This window comes from Pleuronectes platessa, chromosome 18 (genome assembly GCF_947347685.1).
Source record: "Pleuronectes platessa chromosome 18, fPlePla1.1, whole genome shotgun sequence".
NCBI classification, from domain to species: Eukaryota; Metazoa; Chordata; class Actinopteri; order Pleuronectiformes; family Pleuronectidae; genus Pleuronectes; species Pleuronectes platessa.
Window position 1 is genome coordinate 12,968,429 of NC_070643.1, and position 17,899 is coordinate 12,986,327.

At 43.9% G+C, this 17,899-nt stretch overlaps 1 protein-coding gene across 6 annotated transcripts; it reads right to left on the bottom strand.

The window, feature by feature from the left end:
• Positions 1 to 1,026: 1,026 nt before the first annotated feature.
• On the bottom strand, positions 1,027 to 17,422 carry yrk (Yes-related kinase). Of its 6 annotated transcripts, none has more exons than XM_053446423.1 (14): positions 17,282 to 17,422; positions 11,095 to 11,138; positions 10,089 to 10,349; positions 9,673 to 9,775; positions 8,598 to 8,696; positions 8,273 to 8,376; positions 7,937 to 8,086; positions 6,683 to 6,847; positions 6,096 to 6,251; positions 5,351 to 5,530; positions 4,333 to 4,409; positions 4,049 to 4,202; positions 3,608 to 3,739; positions 1,027 to 2,235 (listed from the first exon to the last, which is right to left on the bottom strand). In XM_053446423.1, exons 3-14 carry the CDS (start codon positions 10,324 to 10,326, stop codon positions 2,027 to 2,029), a joined length of 1,767 nt encoding a protein of 588 aa, XP_053302398.1. In that variant the 5' UTR covers positions 10,327 to 10,349; positions 11,095 to 11,138; positions 17,282 to 17,422; the 3' UTR covers positions 1,027 to 2,026. The 6 variants fall into 6 exon arrangements, with proteins under 6 accessions (XP_053302398.1, XP_053302396.1, XP_053302394.1 ...); XM_053446421.1 differs by lacking the exon at positions 6,096 to 6,251 and adding an exon at positions 16,219 to 16,413 and having other exon boundaries at positions 17,282 to 17,400; XM_053446419.1 differs by lacking the exon at positions 6,096 to 6,251 and adding an exon at positions 11,424 to 11,442 and having other exon boundaries at positions 17,282 to 17,371.
• Positions 17,423 to 17,899: the final 477 nt, after the last annotated feature.

The following is a 17,899-nucleotide window of genomic DNA, read 5'->3' on the forward strand; positions in this document are numbered from 1 at the left end:
ACGTCTCCTCGCTGCCGCCGCTGCCGCTGTCTCGTGCGACCGCTCCTCTGCTCTGGCTCAAACCGACATCTGCGCCCGCAAAGATGGAGAGAGAAGGGGGGGAAAAGCAGGGGAAAGGGTGAGAAATGTAAAAAACGGGGAGCGGGGACGGTGCTTCAGAGTCTGCCCCTCGGCTCGGGTGGTGACACGGCCGCGCTGGAGCGCTGTCCTCCGGTTCTCAGTGACAGGGACTCCCCGGTTTGCGGGAGGCACAAATAACCGACGTGCGCCCGTGCGTCTCCGCCACTGCGATTCCAGCTCTGCCTCTCGTGCGCCCCAGTCTCCTCTGAGCCTCTCCAACGTGCCTGACTGTCAAAAGCATCCGGGCACCCGTAGCTGGCCTCACTCTACACCCCTGGAACCATGGGAGCTGTAGTTTACTGCCGAGGAGAGAAAGCGCGAGTGTGAATGGAGACAGAGGAGAGAGAGAAAGAGTGGGAGGACAGAAAGCAACTGTCTGGGTTCCGAAAAACACTATTATTCTATTCTATGCTATTCGTGCACTGTTGCTTTCATTCTCTATTCTAATATTATTTATCTATGTTTATGCTCTTTGTACTCTCTGATTTTCCAATTGCTTTTTTGTAATGTTGCTTTTACAATCACACCTTTTATTTAGATTTAAATATCGCTGAAATGTGCTATACAAGTGAAATTGCCTTGCCTATTTTATTTTATTTTATATTATAATATTCATATTAAAAACTGAAGCTACAATTTATTTGGTGACACTTCAGGCCGGCTCTAAATCATGTACTTTTAAACTTGTGTTCCCCATTAAATTCATCAATTCAGTCTGTAGAAGCCATACAGATGATGATAATAATAAATAAATGAATCCTCACATAAGCCTCATAAATCAGTAAAATCATGAAAAGAATGCAAGAGCACACTAAGACTAAGAAAAATGACTTTCATTCTCATAGATTTTTTAACAGGAAAAAAACATTCTTAATGTCCAAATGCACATTGAACAAGAGACGTGACTTAACTTGGAAAAGATATGTTATCTTTATTAAAATAAAATGACAGGGGAGTCTCAACGTAAAGGTTACATTCTTTTCAAGACAACACAATGAAACACTACCTCTCCACTGATCTTTCACCTTCATGCAGAACGCTTCCCCCTGCCCTCCCAATGGCTGAAAACTGCATACATGTTAACTATAGTTTTAGAAGTTGTGGTGACACACAGATATATCTGAGTTAAATTAGAACAGCAGAGGAGACAGTTCATACAAAATTGCACACAAATGATTGGGAATATAAAATCCAAACCAGCCCTTTATTTGACCACTTTGAGGCACATGAAGCCAGACCTGGATCAGGTTCTTTACCTAAATAACAAAACAGCGTTTGAAACACAGGAACATCAATCTTCATAAAGCTTACATAAGAGCGGCCGTGTCTGTACATAATCAATTCGCAAGGTTCATTCTCACAGTTTTTCAAAAGCAGTATTCTACCTGTTGTTCCATAACCTGTTGCAGACAATTTTCATTTCTATAATAATGTATCTATCTTAGGTAAACAGCTAATCTCTGTCAAAGCCCTCCTGTCAGTGGGAACAAAAAGAAACATACATGGTCGCTGAACAGATCATGTTCCAGCTCGACTCCCCCCCCCCCCCCCCCCCACCTCAGCACAACCATCTACATCTTCTTTCAGTTCCTTGTTGTCATGGTTACAGAGTAAAGCAACATTCCTGCAAGGCCCGAGCAGCAGAGCTCCGACTCCGCTCTCCAACACGGCTGACTGAGCTGTCCTGAGCGGGCTGCAGGGATCACTGACCAAAAGGAAGGAACTGCCTTTAAACAATTAAACAAGGCAATGATATGCATCTTCATATGTGTGTGTGTGTGTGAGCAACAAATACAATGACAGCACGTGCATGTACTACAATCTGCCTGTCAGTGTATGTGTGTCTCTGTCTGTCTGCCCTCTGTTCGATTATTGCTTCATGTCTCTCCTATATACACGAGGGTGGTCACAGGTTCTCTCCGGGCTGGTACTGCGGCTCCGTGGCGGTGAAGTAATCCTCCAGGAAGGACTGCAGGTACTCGAACGTGTGCCTCTCGTCGGCCTCCCGCCTCCAGCACTGCACCATCAGTTCATGGAGCGAGCTGGGGCAGCCTGGGGCACAGGGCATCCTGTAGCCCCTCTCCACCTGCTCCAGCACCTCGCGGTTGTTCATGCCTAGCAGGAGGGATGAGGGGGGAATGTGGAGGGGATGGACACAGGCTTAGAAATAGTTCAGTTTTGTGTTTAATCTAGAACACTTCACAATATGGTTTCTGCCAATGGAAAAAAAGGCTTTCAAATCTTGCAAAATAAAAATTAAACAAAAAGACAGGTTGTATCTCTACAAAATATTTTAAAATAACTGTATTATAAAAGACTTTGAGTTATGAAGAACTTTAAAAGTGTAATTAATGGACAAAGACACAAAGACAAAAGGGTTTCACCAAAATAGATTATAAGTAATTACTGTTCTATATCAACTGAAATAAAGAATTAAATAGCCACTAAAAGGCCAGCTTATTTTATTTCTATTTAAGAATTTAAAAATGTGAAATATTGGCTTTTATAATACTAACCAAGATACATCTATTTCTTTACCTCTTTAATCATTTTGATAATGTCTTATTAAATTCATTAAGAATATTTCGATTAAGTTTTAATAAGAGATGGTTCTAAAATAGCAGTATGTAAAAACGTGACGCTCTTTCCTGGTTAAATAAAGTTATATTTTTTTATTTTAAACAGGCAGTAGTTCCAAATCTGAAATGGTGTAACGGAATGTTGCAACAAACAACAAATTACAAATGCTATTTCTTAATAAATTAGTTTTTAAATCAGAAATTCTAGGTGTCATGCTATCGTTTTGTAAGAGTTCCACATTTAAATCAGTGTTTGGTTAAGGGCATCATCAGAAACCCCAACTGCACAGCACCGTCGCAGGCTCTTGACACATCTTCTCCCATCTGAATATTCTTACTGTCAATGCACTGTTGGGCAAGGCACTTAAACCTGGGTGCACAAATGTTGTCTCCCCCCTCTGGCAGTGAGAGTAGCTACACAAACACTGTTATCACGTGGTTATGACATATGTCCTCAGCATCTCTTTTCGAGACTCTAATCCTCCTCTGAAGTTTTTAACTGGAGCATCAGAGACTTCTCTTTCTAATTCTTTCTTCTATAAATTCCGACTCTAGCTCTTATTGACCTTCTCTTTCTCTGTTGTTATGGTTGCTCCTGTCTTCAGCTGGTTGATGTAAAACTAATTGCTACTATAATACCACAGACATCACAGGCATCATGTACACTGTGGGAAAGTTTTGCAAAAGGCCTTGACTGTTTCTTTAACCCATCAAGTTCTGAGTTAATCAATGACCACTGGCCAAAACTAACAGAAACTCCCCAACACTCCACCACTCATTTTAACCTCCTCTTCCAGATTGTTGTGTTATCAGAATAATGCTGAAAGAATTTTTCACTGACGATGAAGAATGAACTCATCGCTGCTGCATGTGAAATCACAACGTGCTCAGCAGGCATCATCCAGTACCTGGGTACGGCACACGTCCCTTAGTGATGAGCTCAGTCAGTAAGATGCCAAAGCTCCAGACATCGGACTTGATGGTGAAGCGTCCGTACAGTGCAGCTTCCGGAGCCGTCCACTTGATGGGGAACTTCGCCCCTGAAACCATGGCAACACAGTGAAGATGCGTAATCGTATAATTAGGTTAGGTTATGTATAAAAATATAGGAACGGAGGCAGAGGCAGGAACACTTAATCATCGCAGTGTGTCTCTCTATCTTGGTTTCTCACACACACACACACACACACACACACCCATGAGAAAACACCTAACCCTAACTTTTTGACAGTTTTAAAAAATATCCTCCTTCAGTAAGATCTAATAATCAAACTGATCCTCACAGATGGATAAAAGTACAATTAAACACACACACACACACACACACACACATGATCCCTTGCTATTACCTTGTCTGGCTGTGTACTCATTGTCCTCGATGAGCCTCGCCAGCCCAAAGTCAGCGATCTTGCACACCAGATTTTCTCCGACCAGGATGTTTGCTGCTCGCAGGTCACGGTGGATGTAGTTCATCCTCTCGATGTACGCCATTCCAGATGCAATCTGTACACAAACACACACATACACAACGAGGCACAAACAGCTCAGATCTGTAGCGGAGGTTACACAGTTCTTTCGGAGTGTCACTTTGTGTGTTTGTGTGTGTGTGTGTGTGTGTGTGTCTCTCACTCACCTGTGCAGCCATGTCCACCAGCTGAGGCAGCTTCAGGTTCTGTCCCTCTCCATCTTTTAGGAAGTCCAGTAAACTTCCTGAAAAGGAAAATGTGGCATCATAACAAGGCCTGTTTTCAGCTGTGTGTCTACAGGTTCCATGTACTGTACCGTGCACATAGATGGTACATCATGCATTTTCTATTAATTAACGAGATAGGTGTCGATAAATCCATTAACAGTTATAATATCTTAGTTTCTTTGGCATGATCTCATTTAAATTCAGATATTTTGAATTGTTTTTTTGTGAATGTTGAAGAAGTATTTTTGCCTGCCCCTAGGCCACCTTCAGAGCGAGGGCAAAGGTCTTCACTAAGAAGGAAGACAAAAGTTCTGCCCAGCACAGAGGCACAGAGGCTCAAACCTTTGTTCTTACAATTCATGAAAAGTCTCCCTCCCACTGATCTGATTGAAAGTTGTGTTTTTGCTTGTCGTTTTGAGTTAAATCCTGAAATGCCCAGGAAATCTGAAATAGTCGTCATTTTTAAATGGTTTAAATTTAAGATGGGAGCAAGTGAATCATTTTTGGTGCAGATCCAGGATTTGTATTCCTGAGGATTTTATTAGAAAATAATTTCTCATGTATCAAAGTCATCCATCCATCCATTATCTATATTGTTTATATTGAGGGTTGCTGCGGGGGGGGAGATGGAGCCAATCCCAGCGGACATTAGGCGAGAGGCGGGGCACACTCTGGACAGGCTGACACTTAGAGACAAATAACCATTCATGCTCACATTCACATCCACTGTCCATTATGTGTCTCCAATCAACACAACCCACTGCAGGAGGAAGCCAGAGTATTCACTGAAAACCCGTACATGGAAACAAAGAACTACAGCACTCACTGCGACAGAAAAATATGACCATGTGTCCGATGATTCTAAAATTATCCTAATGCAGATTAAAAAGCTGTTGAAACAGCAGCGACTCCTACAGTATCTACAGTCACAGGTATGACAGACGGCTCAGCCCGATACCTTGGCTCATGAACTCAGTGATGATGTAGATGGGCTCCTCAGACACGACGGCATAGAGCTGCACCAGTTTGTCGTGGCGAAGTCTCTTCATGATTTGGGCCTCCTCCAGGAAGGCCTCGGGGGACATGGTTCCCGGCTTCAGAGTCTTCACCGCTACCTTGGTGGTGCCGTTCCACATGCCTGGCATACAGACAAGGAGGCGTTAACACTTGCAGAGGCACGCTGCGCAGGCACACACAATTATCCAGGCTTACTGACAGGTGGATGACTGTTTGTACTCTACATGCTACAGACATATACCGGAACATAAACAGCCATGCATGCAGGTGTATATATCAAACAATAAGGCACACAATATGCATGCTGTTTCAAACACACACTTGGTCATCTTCCTGCATGCAAATGATTGTTATCTTGGAGAGCATGCATGACATGAGATAGGGGGATGTTAGCAGAGAGGGAGGTTTACCGGCCTTACATCAGCAGCACCTGGGCTACATGGACAGGCCCAGAGTTTGTCTGGTCTCTGGGAGAAACTCTGCACGGCTCACACCCTGCGATTTACCGAGGGAGGCTGATCGACAGCTTTAACAAGAACTTGGTTGAATGTGAATGTGAAAGGATTTATTGCCTACACAGATATAAAGGGCCAGCCACGGCCGGCTCGAGCTACAATCTTGGCTACAGGACAGACACCTCAACGGGTGACGCTGAGCAGCTAATTTTAAGGCGGCGTCTGTCTCACCCATCCACACTTCCCCGAAGCAGCCCTGTCCCAGCTTCCTCTGCAGTATCAGTGTCTCCCTGAGCACCTCCCAGGCGTCCCGCCCGAGGCCCATGGTGAGCGGCTTGGAATTAACGCAGGCATGGGTGAGGTAATAACACAGCCCGTCATTACTGCCTGATGGTGGTGGAGATGGGAGCCAGGGATGGAGGTGGAGGAGGAAAATGGTGATGGAGACCAGTGGTGAGGTGGGAGAAAAGATGGGTGGGGGGGGGGGGGGGGTGACAAAGAGGGGAGGTGAGATGATGGAACATGCACATGCAAGACCAGGGGAGGAGGAACAGCTCTGCAAACCTGGATATTAAACACTTTCACTATTGTAATTAAAAGCTGCTGTTAGACTATGTGTGGGCCTATCATATATTTGAGGCAGGTATTAGGAGACACAATCAGATGAACTGGACTTTACAGAGTGTCTGTTTGGGCCTTTACACCGGAAATGTTTTACTGATGTTTGTGTCAACCCAACACAACCAATGATGTAATATTCCCTTTATCCAGGTGTGCTCCAGCTGTTACTTCCCCACCCCCTGCAACACAGTCCATACCCATCCAGACTTCTCCAAACTGGCCGTTGCCCAGTTTTTTAATCAGCTGCAGGGATTCCCGGGGAATCTCCCACATATCCTTGGTCTTCACTGATAAGTCAGCCAGCTTAGGCATGCCCCGTTTACAGCTGCCAATCAAACGGCAGCACAGTCCTGCCGCTCTCTCTGACACGGAGAGGAAGAGAGACACAGAGAAGCAAAGAGGAAAAGGAGACAACAAAGAGGAAAAGAGCAAAAGCAGAGATAAAGAAAGATCAAGACAGGTTGCTTGTGCGACTTATGCAGCTGACAAGTAAACAAAACACCAATGAGACAAAGAAATTTGAACACAACAGACATAAACACAGATTCTGAGAAGCAGTGGCATCATGTACAGACACATAAGAAGACGATACAGGGACCTTAGAGTAGTGAAGAAAAATAAACACACAAAAGGTCAATCAGAAGTGCTCACACTGCAGAATGAATTATCTGCACGAGCCACAAGGGGGCAGAGTTAATCTGACAGAGAGCACAGGAAGTGGAGGGTGTGAACCAGGCTTTTTTTTTTTTTCACACAAACTGAGAGGCTGAAAAAGTCACAGCTGGTGAGTTGTGAAAGAAATATTCAGATCATCTACTAAAGAAACAGACGTGAAACCCCAAAGTAAGAGCATTGCATTACAAATTTTGATTTCCCTTAAAGTATAAATGTATAATGAGCAACATGTACTTAATAAAAGTAGAAGCACTCGATGGGAACTTCTTTCTTCATTTCCTCTTATATGACGATTATGTTGATTATTATATGAACATAAGCAGCATTATAATGATGTAGCAGTTTGTTTCATCATATCTTATATCCTGTAAAATCTGAAACTGCAAAACAACTTTGCCCCTGAAACTCCAGAAGTGTTTTGTGGACTCAAACACTTCCCCCGCCCCTTCATCGTCATAGTGGTGATTGGATAATGAGGGAATTTTCCATTTTTCGGTGAACTATCCCTTTGAGACGTCAAATAGATGAAGCAGATTAGCAGAAAACGTTGCATCAAAATGAAAGGGTGAATAAAAACTCACACCACAAAATTGTACCAAGTTACTGACTTAGCATAAATCCAGACACTGAATAAGACAGATTTGGATGAATCGAGGTATTTAAGACGTGTGTAAAACATAAATACAGTTTGTTGTGATGAAGTTTCCCCAGTCTGACCGAAAGGCAGAAAAAAAGAGGATGACTTCATGTCTCGTGCATGTTTTTGTGTGGGTCACCTGTGTAGTGCTCAACCAGCTCCGGAACAGTGTCAAACTGGGATCTCGTGGTGATGTAGTAGCCTCCGTTGTCTAGTTTGCGGATCTTGTAATGCTTGACGTGGTCTCCCTTGTTGTCGTCCCAGTCACGAATGGACAGAGAGTAAGCGCCTATAAAAGAGGGAGGAGGGAGGAAGGGTGAAGACAATGATACACTGTGCAGGTTCAAAGTGAGAGATAGTGAGAGATAGTGAAAGAAAGACAAAGCAGAAAGTTTGTGTCTATTATCAGAGAGTCTGTGTGTGTGTGTGTGTGTGTGTGTGTGTGTGTGTGTGTGTGTGAGTGTGGTCTCTTTACCCTTGGTGGTCTCACTCTCTCGTATGAGGAAAGTTCCCCTCTGGTTGCCATGGCCGAGAAGTTGTCTCTCCGCATCCTTCCTCCCCATCTTACCAAAATACCACCTGTCACCATGACAACATCACATGGGTCACCACAGCCCCACACTGAGCATCATGGGATGTTTGCTCTCAGACTTCATGTCGATAATCGGAAAAAATGTCAGCATAAACTATCCGCACTTACCATGCAGTATATAGTGTATAGCTTTCATTACAAGGTGTGTGTGTGTGTGTGTGTGTGTGTGTGTGTGTGTGTGTGTGTTTGTGTGCGTGTGTGTACTCACTCCTCTGCCTGTATAGAGTCGACAGGAGCTACGTAGTTGGAGGGGATGTAACCTGAGTTGCCAGTGTCCAAAGATCGAGCCTCCCACCAGTCGCCCTCACTGACACATCGACACAAAACAAACGTTTGCTTATGAAAAAGCAACATGAGTTCATATTAATATTTTTGTAAAATTATACCATAACAGTAGAAAATGTCCTCTTTGTTCCCACTTAAGCGTTCATCTGCCAAAACCTCTTTCGTGTGTCACCAGCCTCATTTCTAACACAACAGTTTAAGAAGCAGATGTTTATCTACACAAAACTAGAAGAAACTAGAAGAGGTGTTGAGATGAGAGCAAAGATAAGATCATGTGTGAAGTTGGTTGTAAGACATGAGGGGACGACCCAGGCAGTGAAAGCAAATTTAAACATCCTCATTCGAACTTGTTTTAGATTTCTAGAATGGGACAGAAACATTTACTGAACTATGCAGGTGCTCCTACAGTCCAGAGACGTGCAGGTTATTTGGTGACCCTTGATTCCTCGTGGAGGTTTGAGAGTGAGAGTGACAGGTTGTTTGTCACGGTGCACACCGCCTCTCGCCCAATGACAGCGGGGATCGGCTCCAGCCCTCCTTAAAGAATAAGTGGTGTAGCTAATGGCTGGATGGAGTCATGGCTGATCTCATTAAACAAATTTTGTGTTTGTTTTTTAAGTGGATACAAAAATAACTGAGCAGATTACCATGAAACCTGATGAAGGGATTCATTATGGGTGAGGGGGGAACCTATCACAGGTTGGTGCACAGGGCGGATCCCAGAACCTTGCCGGATAGGGCACTTTTTGATCTTTTTACCATTTTCCCAGGGAGTAATTCAAGGATCTTCGTTTTTTAAACACCAGGCCTATTTAGGGGACTGATATCTATGAGTGTGGGAAATTTGGTGCAGCTTGATTGAATTTAAGCAGGTTGTTTGGCCTCGGTGAAGGTAGGCACTCTACTGAGTCCCTTTTCTCGCTTTTGCTAAAATCTGAAATCAAAACAATATTGTTTAATGTGATTAAAACACAGTTCATTTGTGTGTTTGCACTCACGTATTGTTGATGATCTGAAATTTCTCTCCTTTCTGGAAAGTAAGGTCGTCTTCCGTGCGAGCGTCATAGTCATAGAGAGCAACGAAGAGAGTGACTCCGCCACCTGTTCACACAGAGACGCACAGACAGACCCCCACACGACACTTTTAAAGTTGCACACTCTGGTCACAACCACTTAACCCTCAGTTACCGTTTAACCCCTTTAACAGGCAGCGGCGTCCTGTTGGTGGATCCCTCATGCTGCGCAGTTAAACAGTGGTTAAGCACACAGAAGGTTACAACAGATACAAATGTGTTCAACTGAATTTGGGAGAAAATACTCTTTTAGTCACTCTTAATATTCATGTGTTTATTTAAGACACACACACACACACACACACACACACACACACACACACACACACACAGAGTCGTACTTGTTATGCCTCCAGGCCGTTGGTTTGGGGTGGTGTTGAGGAAGACGGTGCCGCAGGAGAAGCCCTTGTTGAAGTCGGGGATGGTCTGAGTCGGGTCGGGACAGTAACGTCCCTGAGTCAAAGCTGCGGACAACCCTCCATCTGCGTTGCTAAGAGATAGGTCTGTAACATCCACTGCTGCTGCTGATGCTGCCGCTGCTTTGTCGGACTTCTTCTGCTTGCAACAGGCACACCCCATAATAACCAGCACGGCGACAGCGTCTATGAAAGGAGCAGAGTAAAAACAGGCCTTATGGCTGTTTGCTGCTTAAAAGACTTTTCTTAAACCTGGTACTTGTATAATAGTTCATAGCAACAACAGGCTTGTTTCCAGAGAAGACAACAACTTTGCCTTAGAGTCCAAAATAATAGGGAAAATAAATATCTCAAATTAAAAGTCTGTATGAAGGGCTTCTCCAGTAATTAATACAAATTGTATTGTCAAAATCAAAGCAGCAGATTCCAAGATACCTTGACCTTTAATCCCTAGCGTGTGTCACGCCCCAAAACGAGGCATGAGTAGAACTGATGACTTATGACGAGAAGGTGGAGTCCATCTTCATATGCAGTCTATGGGCTGAGGTGAACTCAGTCGAGTTCCCATGAAGTCACATGAATTACTTCAATTAAAATGTATTGATAATAACAGTATTGCATGTATCAACAACAGTTGATCAAGTTTCACATTTCAATAAGTAATCAATCCCCTTTAGTATCTTGTCTTTGTGGGTGAGCTGAGCCGGTTGAAAGTGAAAGCAACACACTTTTACAGAAACTAACGAGAACTGTGAGAGAGTAAGAGAAGTCACAAACTTTAAATAAAAACTCCACTTCCCCCAAGAAGGTGGAAGAGGAGGAGGAGGAGGAGGAGGAGGAGGAGGAGGAGGAGGAGGAGGAGGAGGAGGAGGAGGAGGAGGAGGAGGGGGCTGAGGTAAGACAGGAAGGAGAAGTTAACTTTTTTTCTCACCTGATGTCTTCTTCTGTCAGATCATCTGTCAATCACCATCGCCACTGGAACACAAAAAAAAGGGGGAGGAGATGAGTGACAAGGGGTGGAATGAGAGAGCGGGGCAAAGAGCTGATGAGTGGCAGAGAGAGGCAGAGAGGGAGAAGGTGATGGAGGATGTGCGAGAAAGGCTCGAGAGCAGTAAAGCATGAATAAAGAGACGTGTGAGGGGAGAGTCAGAGAAAGCAGAGAGGAGTGTGAGAGACAGAGAGAGAGAAAGCGAAAGAGCGAGAGAGAGAGATAGATAGAGACGAGAGAGAGACACAGAGACGAGAGAGAGAGAGAGATACCTAGAGACGAGAGAGAGACCTAGAGACGAGAGAGACACACAGAGACGAGAGAGAGAGAGAGAGAGAGAGAGAGAGAGAGAGAGAGAGAGAGAGAGAGAGAGAGAGAGAGAGAGAGAGAGAGAGAGAGAGATGTGAGGTTAGCCACTTCCCCTTTTGTTGTGCAGTTTCATGAGGGGGTATTCAGTCGTTCTCTCTGGTCAACAGCTGTCTGTGTGTGTGTGTGCATGTGTTTGTGTGTGTGTGGGGGGTGTGTGTGTGTGTGTGTGTGTGTGTGTACTTGTACTTGGTTGGGACTTGCTTATATGGTTAGACAATTAGATGAGATGGTTTATATTAGGGGCTGAGGAACATGCGTGTGACTCAAAGCACGAAAGATGTGAAATTGCGTTTCACAAAGATCATTGTGTCAGCGTGCACACAAGTACACAACTCTCGACTTCCAGTTTTGAGCGAACCACATTGTTTCAATAGGACGCGTGTTGACAAAGCAAAAGCAGCTGCCAACATCAAGAGGAAATAATAACACACAGACAGGACTGTAACACACTGTATGTTTGTGTGTGTGCGTGTGTGTGTGTGTGTGTGTGTGTGTGTGTGTGTGGTGTGTGTGGGTGTGTGTGCGGGCGCAGCAACCCCTGTGTACAGTCAACAAGAGATTTTCTCATCAACACAAGTGCTTTTGGAGAAAGCATAAGAACTTACATGAGAAACATCACCAGACAACCCTTTCACTCTAATTAGATCTTAAACTGCTCTGGATCATTTGGTCCAGATCAGCTGCACGTCCTAATTTTTGTGCATCTGAAAAGCTTTAGGAATTCTTTTTTTGTAAATAGGGAGAAATCATTGTTGTCCAGATGAAAGCAGTTGTTTCTTTTTGCTTTCTTTCTTTCTTTTTTCAGGGAAACATGCTTATGCCAAGCGCCTTGCTCAAGGGCATTCAAGTTATAACGTGCACCCTAAAAAGAAAAAAAACAAAAGCTTAGGAAATATCCCTATCAGAGTGTTGGAGGAAGATTAATAGAGACGGCTCAGCTCTTTCCAAAACAAAATCCATCCCTTCGCGCCCCATAATCATTAATCAACACATCACATTGTTTGTTTGCATTGTACAATTTCCTTTGTACAATCATTCTATTCTATACATTTTTTTCTTGATTTTTTTTAGAGTGGGAGCAACAAGCTTTTTAATTGATCAGACATATTTTATTCAAGCATAAAAGAAGGAGAGAGTGGAAGACAGGGAGCGAAGGGCCGTGTCGGCATCAAACCTGTGGCCACCGTAGTAGAGGACTCAAGCCTCTATACCTAATTATATTGTAGTGCAGTGTGTTACTGCGGTAAATCCACTTATGATGGTTGCAATGTGTAGTTTTTAGAAATGCATCATTTGCCATAAAGCACAAACGTCAGAGAAACAGACAGCTACAAGACAACAGTGACAAACGACACAATCCCGCACAATGAGGAACACAATGACAGATCAATACACATGATTGAAAAGCTGAAGCGATTAGTTCATTCATTGATTAGTAAATGAACAGAAAAATAACCAGCAACTATTTTCTGCTTTCTTCTCTTCTCTCCGTCAGGTTTTGAAAAAAAATTAGAAACTTGATGATGTCATGTTGGGTTTTAGGAAATGTTGAAAAATCTTTTGTCAGATTATGAAATAATGAAAATAATCTTCAGTTGCATTCGTAGATTCCACTGTGTTGTCATGAACATTGTAACCTGTGACAGGATGAGATTTATTTATTCACTGTTGTGTGAGGCTGTGTCCATCAGGGTGTACCTAATAAACTGGTAACTGAATCTAGAGTGGCCCTGGGATTCAAACAGGCAACTCTTCGTTCTGACTCAACTCTGGCCTGCAGCCTCCCCCCCTACTGAGGAATGTGCGGGAAGTCCCACTCAGGAAGAACAATACAGATTATGGCTGAACGGCAAAAGAAAAGGTTTTTAAAAAAAGACGTCCAGTTTCATTTGGAGAAAACACCAGAGCTCCCAGTAGAAGGGAAGTGTTCCAGTGGTTTGTTCCGTCCACACAACAAACTCCACCAAATTCCTCTCAGCGCCGTTTCAGTCGCTCGCTTACAGTAAAATATGCGACAATTTCACGTGTGCAGGAACACACACACACACACACACACACACACACACACACACACACACACGTTCACTATCAGGTCGGCCATCAGGAGAGCTGCAGGAAGTTAGCCCTGTTAGAGTTTCCTGTCCACCCCTCTGACGGCTCCCTCCTTTTCCTGGAAACCGAGGACAGGGTCCATCCACATGCACACACACCCACCCACACAAATACACACATGTACAAACACACACATCTTCCTCTCTGTTTGCTGTTTACTCTTCCTGCCTCCTGGCCCCCACCCCTCCAGCAACACTGTCCTTTCTTATTCCCTCAGTCCACCTCCCGCTGCTAACTTCGTTCTCCATGAGATTTAACAACAGAGAGGATAAACGTTCAAGGCCGAAAAAGAGGCCTTTATGTCACGGCTGCCCTTTGGCTCAGCGTCTCTTCTTTCCCGGGTTTTCTAAGAGTGGCAGACGACCACCGACGGGGACCTTGTGTATTCACACGAGCACGTAGCGGTAGAGGCCACGCCGCCATTTCTCCTTTGCTGATTTCCTGCTGACCAAATGCAGTTTCTGTCGTCTGCCTTCCTCTCTTCACACCGAGGTTGTGGTGATTCTTTAATAGCACAGAACTATTCAGTTGACACGAGGTGACAAGAAACACCCTCGTGAAACACTAGTCTTCCTTAAGAGTTGCACATTCTCCTCGATACGCAGCTGACTTCTCTATTTGAAAAAAACAGTGGAACTGAAGCCCGGTGTACAGTATGGAGAGGCAAGTGTGAAAGTATAGATTTCTTGGTATTTTTTGTGTGCGTTTTAACAAAGTGACCACACCAGAGATATTTAAGAGCAGCCCGAGTTCCTCTTCGCCTCTCGAAACTAATCACTGAAGACAAGATACAGGAAACATTCAGCTTTTTGGATGTTTACCCTTAAAAAACAAAAGAATCATCAAGTAAAAGTCTCTTCAGTCACATGCTCACTGTGCCGGCTGCAACATCTGTATATGACATAACAACATTGAAACAGTCATTGCTCAATGATGCAATCTCCAATAAATATTACTTCTGTTCATCACAACTTAATACTACAGACAAATACTTTTTAATTACCCTGTATGACAGGGGTTTATTATGGTTATGTTTTGGTCTGCGTCTGTTTGCTTGGTACCAGGGCGCCTAGTGAAAGGATGCGCTCTGTGTCCGGAGAGAAGACTTTAAATTCTGGTGCGGATGAAGAGATTTATTTTTGCTTTCTTCAAAATTGTTGTGTTATTTCTAAAGAATCAATTCTCGGATCTTGATGTAAACTATCTTCAGGTTACTGATTTCTATGAAGGTGTCAAATTTGCTGCACCTTGATGGAAATGAAGGGATTGTTTGTCCATACTAGTTCTTTTAGAAACTACAAAATAACCACACAGTTGAAACCAAGGCCACAACGGAAGATTCACTATTTGTTCATCTGAGAAGGATTTTCCTGATTAAAATGTGTTTGAAGTCCAAAAAAGTGAGAAAGCCTCATCCCTCTCACAACCCTCAGTTAATTGGGTTCAAGACTAAACTTCACTTCACTGACTAGATGCTGACATTACAGATTTTTTGTAGAAGCTGCATAGATGATGCAGATTAAATAGAGTGAAACTGTTTCTTCTGGTGAGGAGAAGTGCCGCACTGGTTTCTGCTAAGTCTGTGTGCAACAACAGGCCGTTACTAACTTACTTTCCACAATCGCAGAGAAGTAATTTGGTGTATACTTGTATACTATGAACAATACAGGGAAGCAAATCATTTCTGACCTACGAAGCTTTAACATGCATTCAGTGAACTCTTCTAAAATCACAATAGCATCACACTCCGTCGTCACACTCGCAAACATCCAAATCCGAAGGACACACCCTTTCCTGCACCGTGGACTGCAGATAAGCTGCAGCTCCCTGCAGGGAATTCACCATGGGAACACAAGGGTGACACACACACACACTCACTTACTCACACAAAGACACACAGCTGTTCAGATCTGTAAAGTGTTAATAGTTTTATATCATTTCTACCTTCAATTCTCCTCTTTTAGTGTTTCTCCAGATGTTTACGTACCCACCTTTCACTCCGACTCTCTCCCTGGTTTTGCAGGAAGCCTGACAGGATGCAGAGTGTGAGTGGGGCAGGAATGATAGGACAATGGGAAGCAGGCTGTCACCGAACCCTCACACAGCACATAACACACACTCATAAACACGTACACACACTAGGAGAGCACAAACACACAACGACAGGGCACATACACACACTTGAACAGAAAAAAAAGAGAGGGAGACAGTTCTAGCAGTGGAAAAGCGAAGTGTCTCGTTCACCGGGGCGTCCTGTTTCCACATGAAGTCATCACTTCCTTTTGATACGGGGGACTGAGGTGGTTTGTTGGAAAACACAAAGGTAGTGAACGGTCACGTCTGACTTCTTTAGCTTCGAGGCATGTTTTAAAAAGAGGAAGATACTTTTTGGGGTCATGCGTGACGCCTCATCAACACAGCACTCTCAGCTGACACCCTCCGCCCATGGGTGCTAACATTAGTCCGCTGGGAAAGCTTCGAGATGATTGTGACCATTTCTAACCCTTCCACACAAAAAATAAAACAGAAAAGCCTCCACGCCCCCTTCCTTCCTGCCTAACCCCGTGGCTAAAGACAGGAACTGACCTCGTAAAGAAACAGGAAGTGATGAAGTGCGGCCTTGGACGGTCTAATCGCATTTTCTTCCCTCCAACATCCGACCCTCAAAATTCCACGACAACTCCTTCACGCGGACCCACAAGAGCTTTTCTAGAGATTTGGAGACGGAGGTGTGATCCCACAGCCTCCATCTATCTTCTGTCAGGGAGAGGAAACAAACACCTGCAGAAGGCCACAGAAACGCCTCAGATACAGTAGACGGGCATGTGAAGGAAGCACTGCCTTTTCCTCAAGGTGATATCCTGTAATTGTGATGCTAAATAAATCACAGCCGCTTACTAAAGGAACATGAATGCATGAGAACGGACAGACAGCATGAAGTTAGAGTTAAAAGTTTGAGAGAAATCGGACAGAACGTTTACAGCTATGATCCCACATGAAGCAGGTGTTTGCCACCGACCCAAACCCAATTCAAATGCATTGCTCGACACTTGAACCTTTTTGAATCTTCTAAATCTGATAGGTCTTGTAAAGATGCAGAGATCTCGCCTGACTTGAGACAACTCTCTGGGGACTTTGTCTCTTTCATCACACCTCTTGGTGCGGTTGGATTTCTAAATATCGTCCTCTCTCTCCGTTAGCATGCAGCACAAGAGTGGAAGTGGTGGAGGTCACACATATATGAACTTCTCACTTCATCAACGGGCTAGACTTCCTTTTATTCAACTGTGCAGTTTCCCCATGTTCACACACTAACTTGGCTATTTTATATATGTACAGTCTTGTATAACCCATACATTACTATTATATAAACATATGCAGATGAACAGAGTGGACTGAGGTGGTGGTGGGCAGCTGGAAACACCCACCCCGCTGTGTTCTTAACACAACTAGAACAACTAACTTCTTCTTAGTTATGGAACAATGACACAGTTCAAATCAACACGCTACATGTCATGATAACAACTTCTCCATATTTCATGTGTCAAGTGAGATTCCTACAGTTGATGCTGAATCAAACGACCACTCACCCTCCATCAATACATGATAATTATTAATAATAACACATAATAAACTCAGCAACACGTACCGGACAGTGAAGTCGTCGTTATCCCGGTGAATAAGCAGCAGTGACCGGATCGAGGCTCGCGGGACGCACCGGTGGTAGTGGTGGTGGAGGGAGGAGGGGGGGGGACGAAGTACAGCAGCGCGCGGCAACAATGAAATGAAACGTGAGCGCGCGCCCCGTCCGGAAGGCTCGCGGAAGAGTCCAGCCCCAGAGGAAGGCACGCGTGCACATGGTGGAAAGGGACCAATTAGACTTAGTGTAAAAAATAATATAATTTTTAAATATTAATGATAACGTATTTAAATAAGCAGATATTTTACAATAAACACTTTTATCATCAGACCGGAATTTCGGACATTAAAAATTGTTTTATAATCATTTTCACCTCTACAGTTGAAAAACTAGGGTGAGGCCATTTTTTCATGATGGTATGAAAAAACTAAACTCTCTTCAGTCGTGCACGTTCGGCCGAGGACACACTGATTCACACTCCACCAGTTCACCGCACACACTGATCTGGTGTGATAAACCATTTGACGGATGTGTTTTTAAGCCTTTGTCTCCATCTTGTGGTCTGTCAGTGCAGCTTCAAAGAAGGTGGTCATTTCAGCTTTGGACTTATTCATTGCTTATTATGGA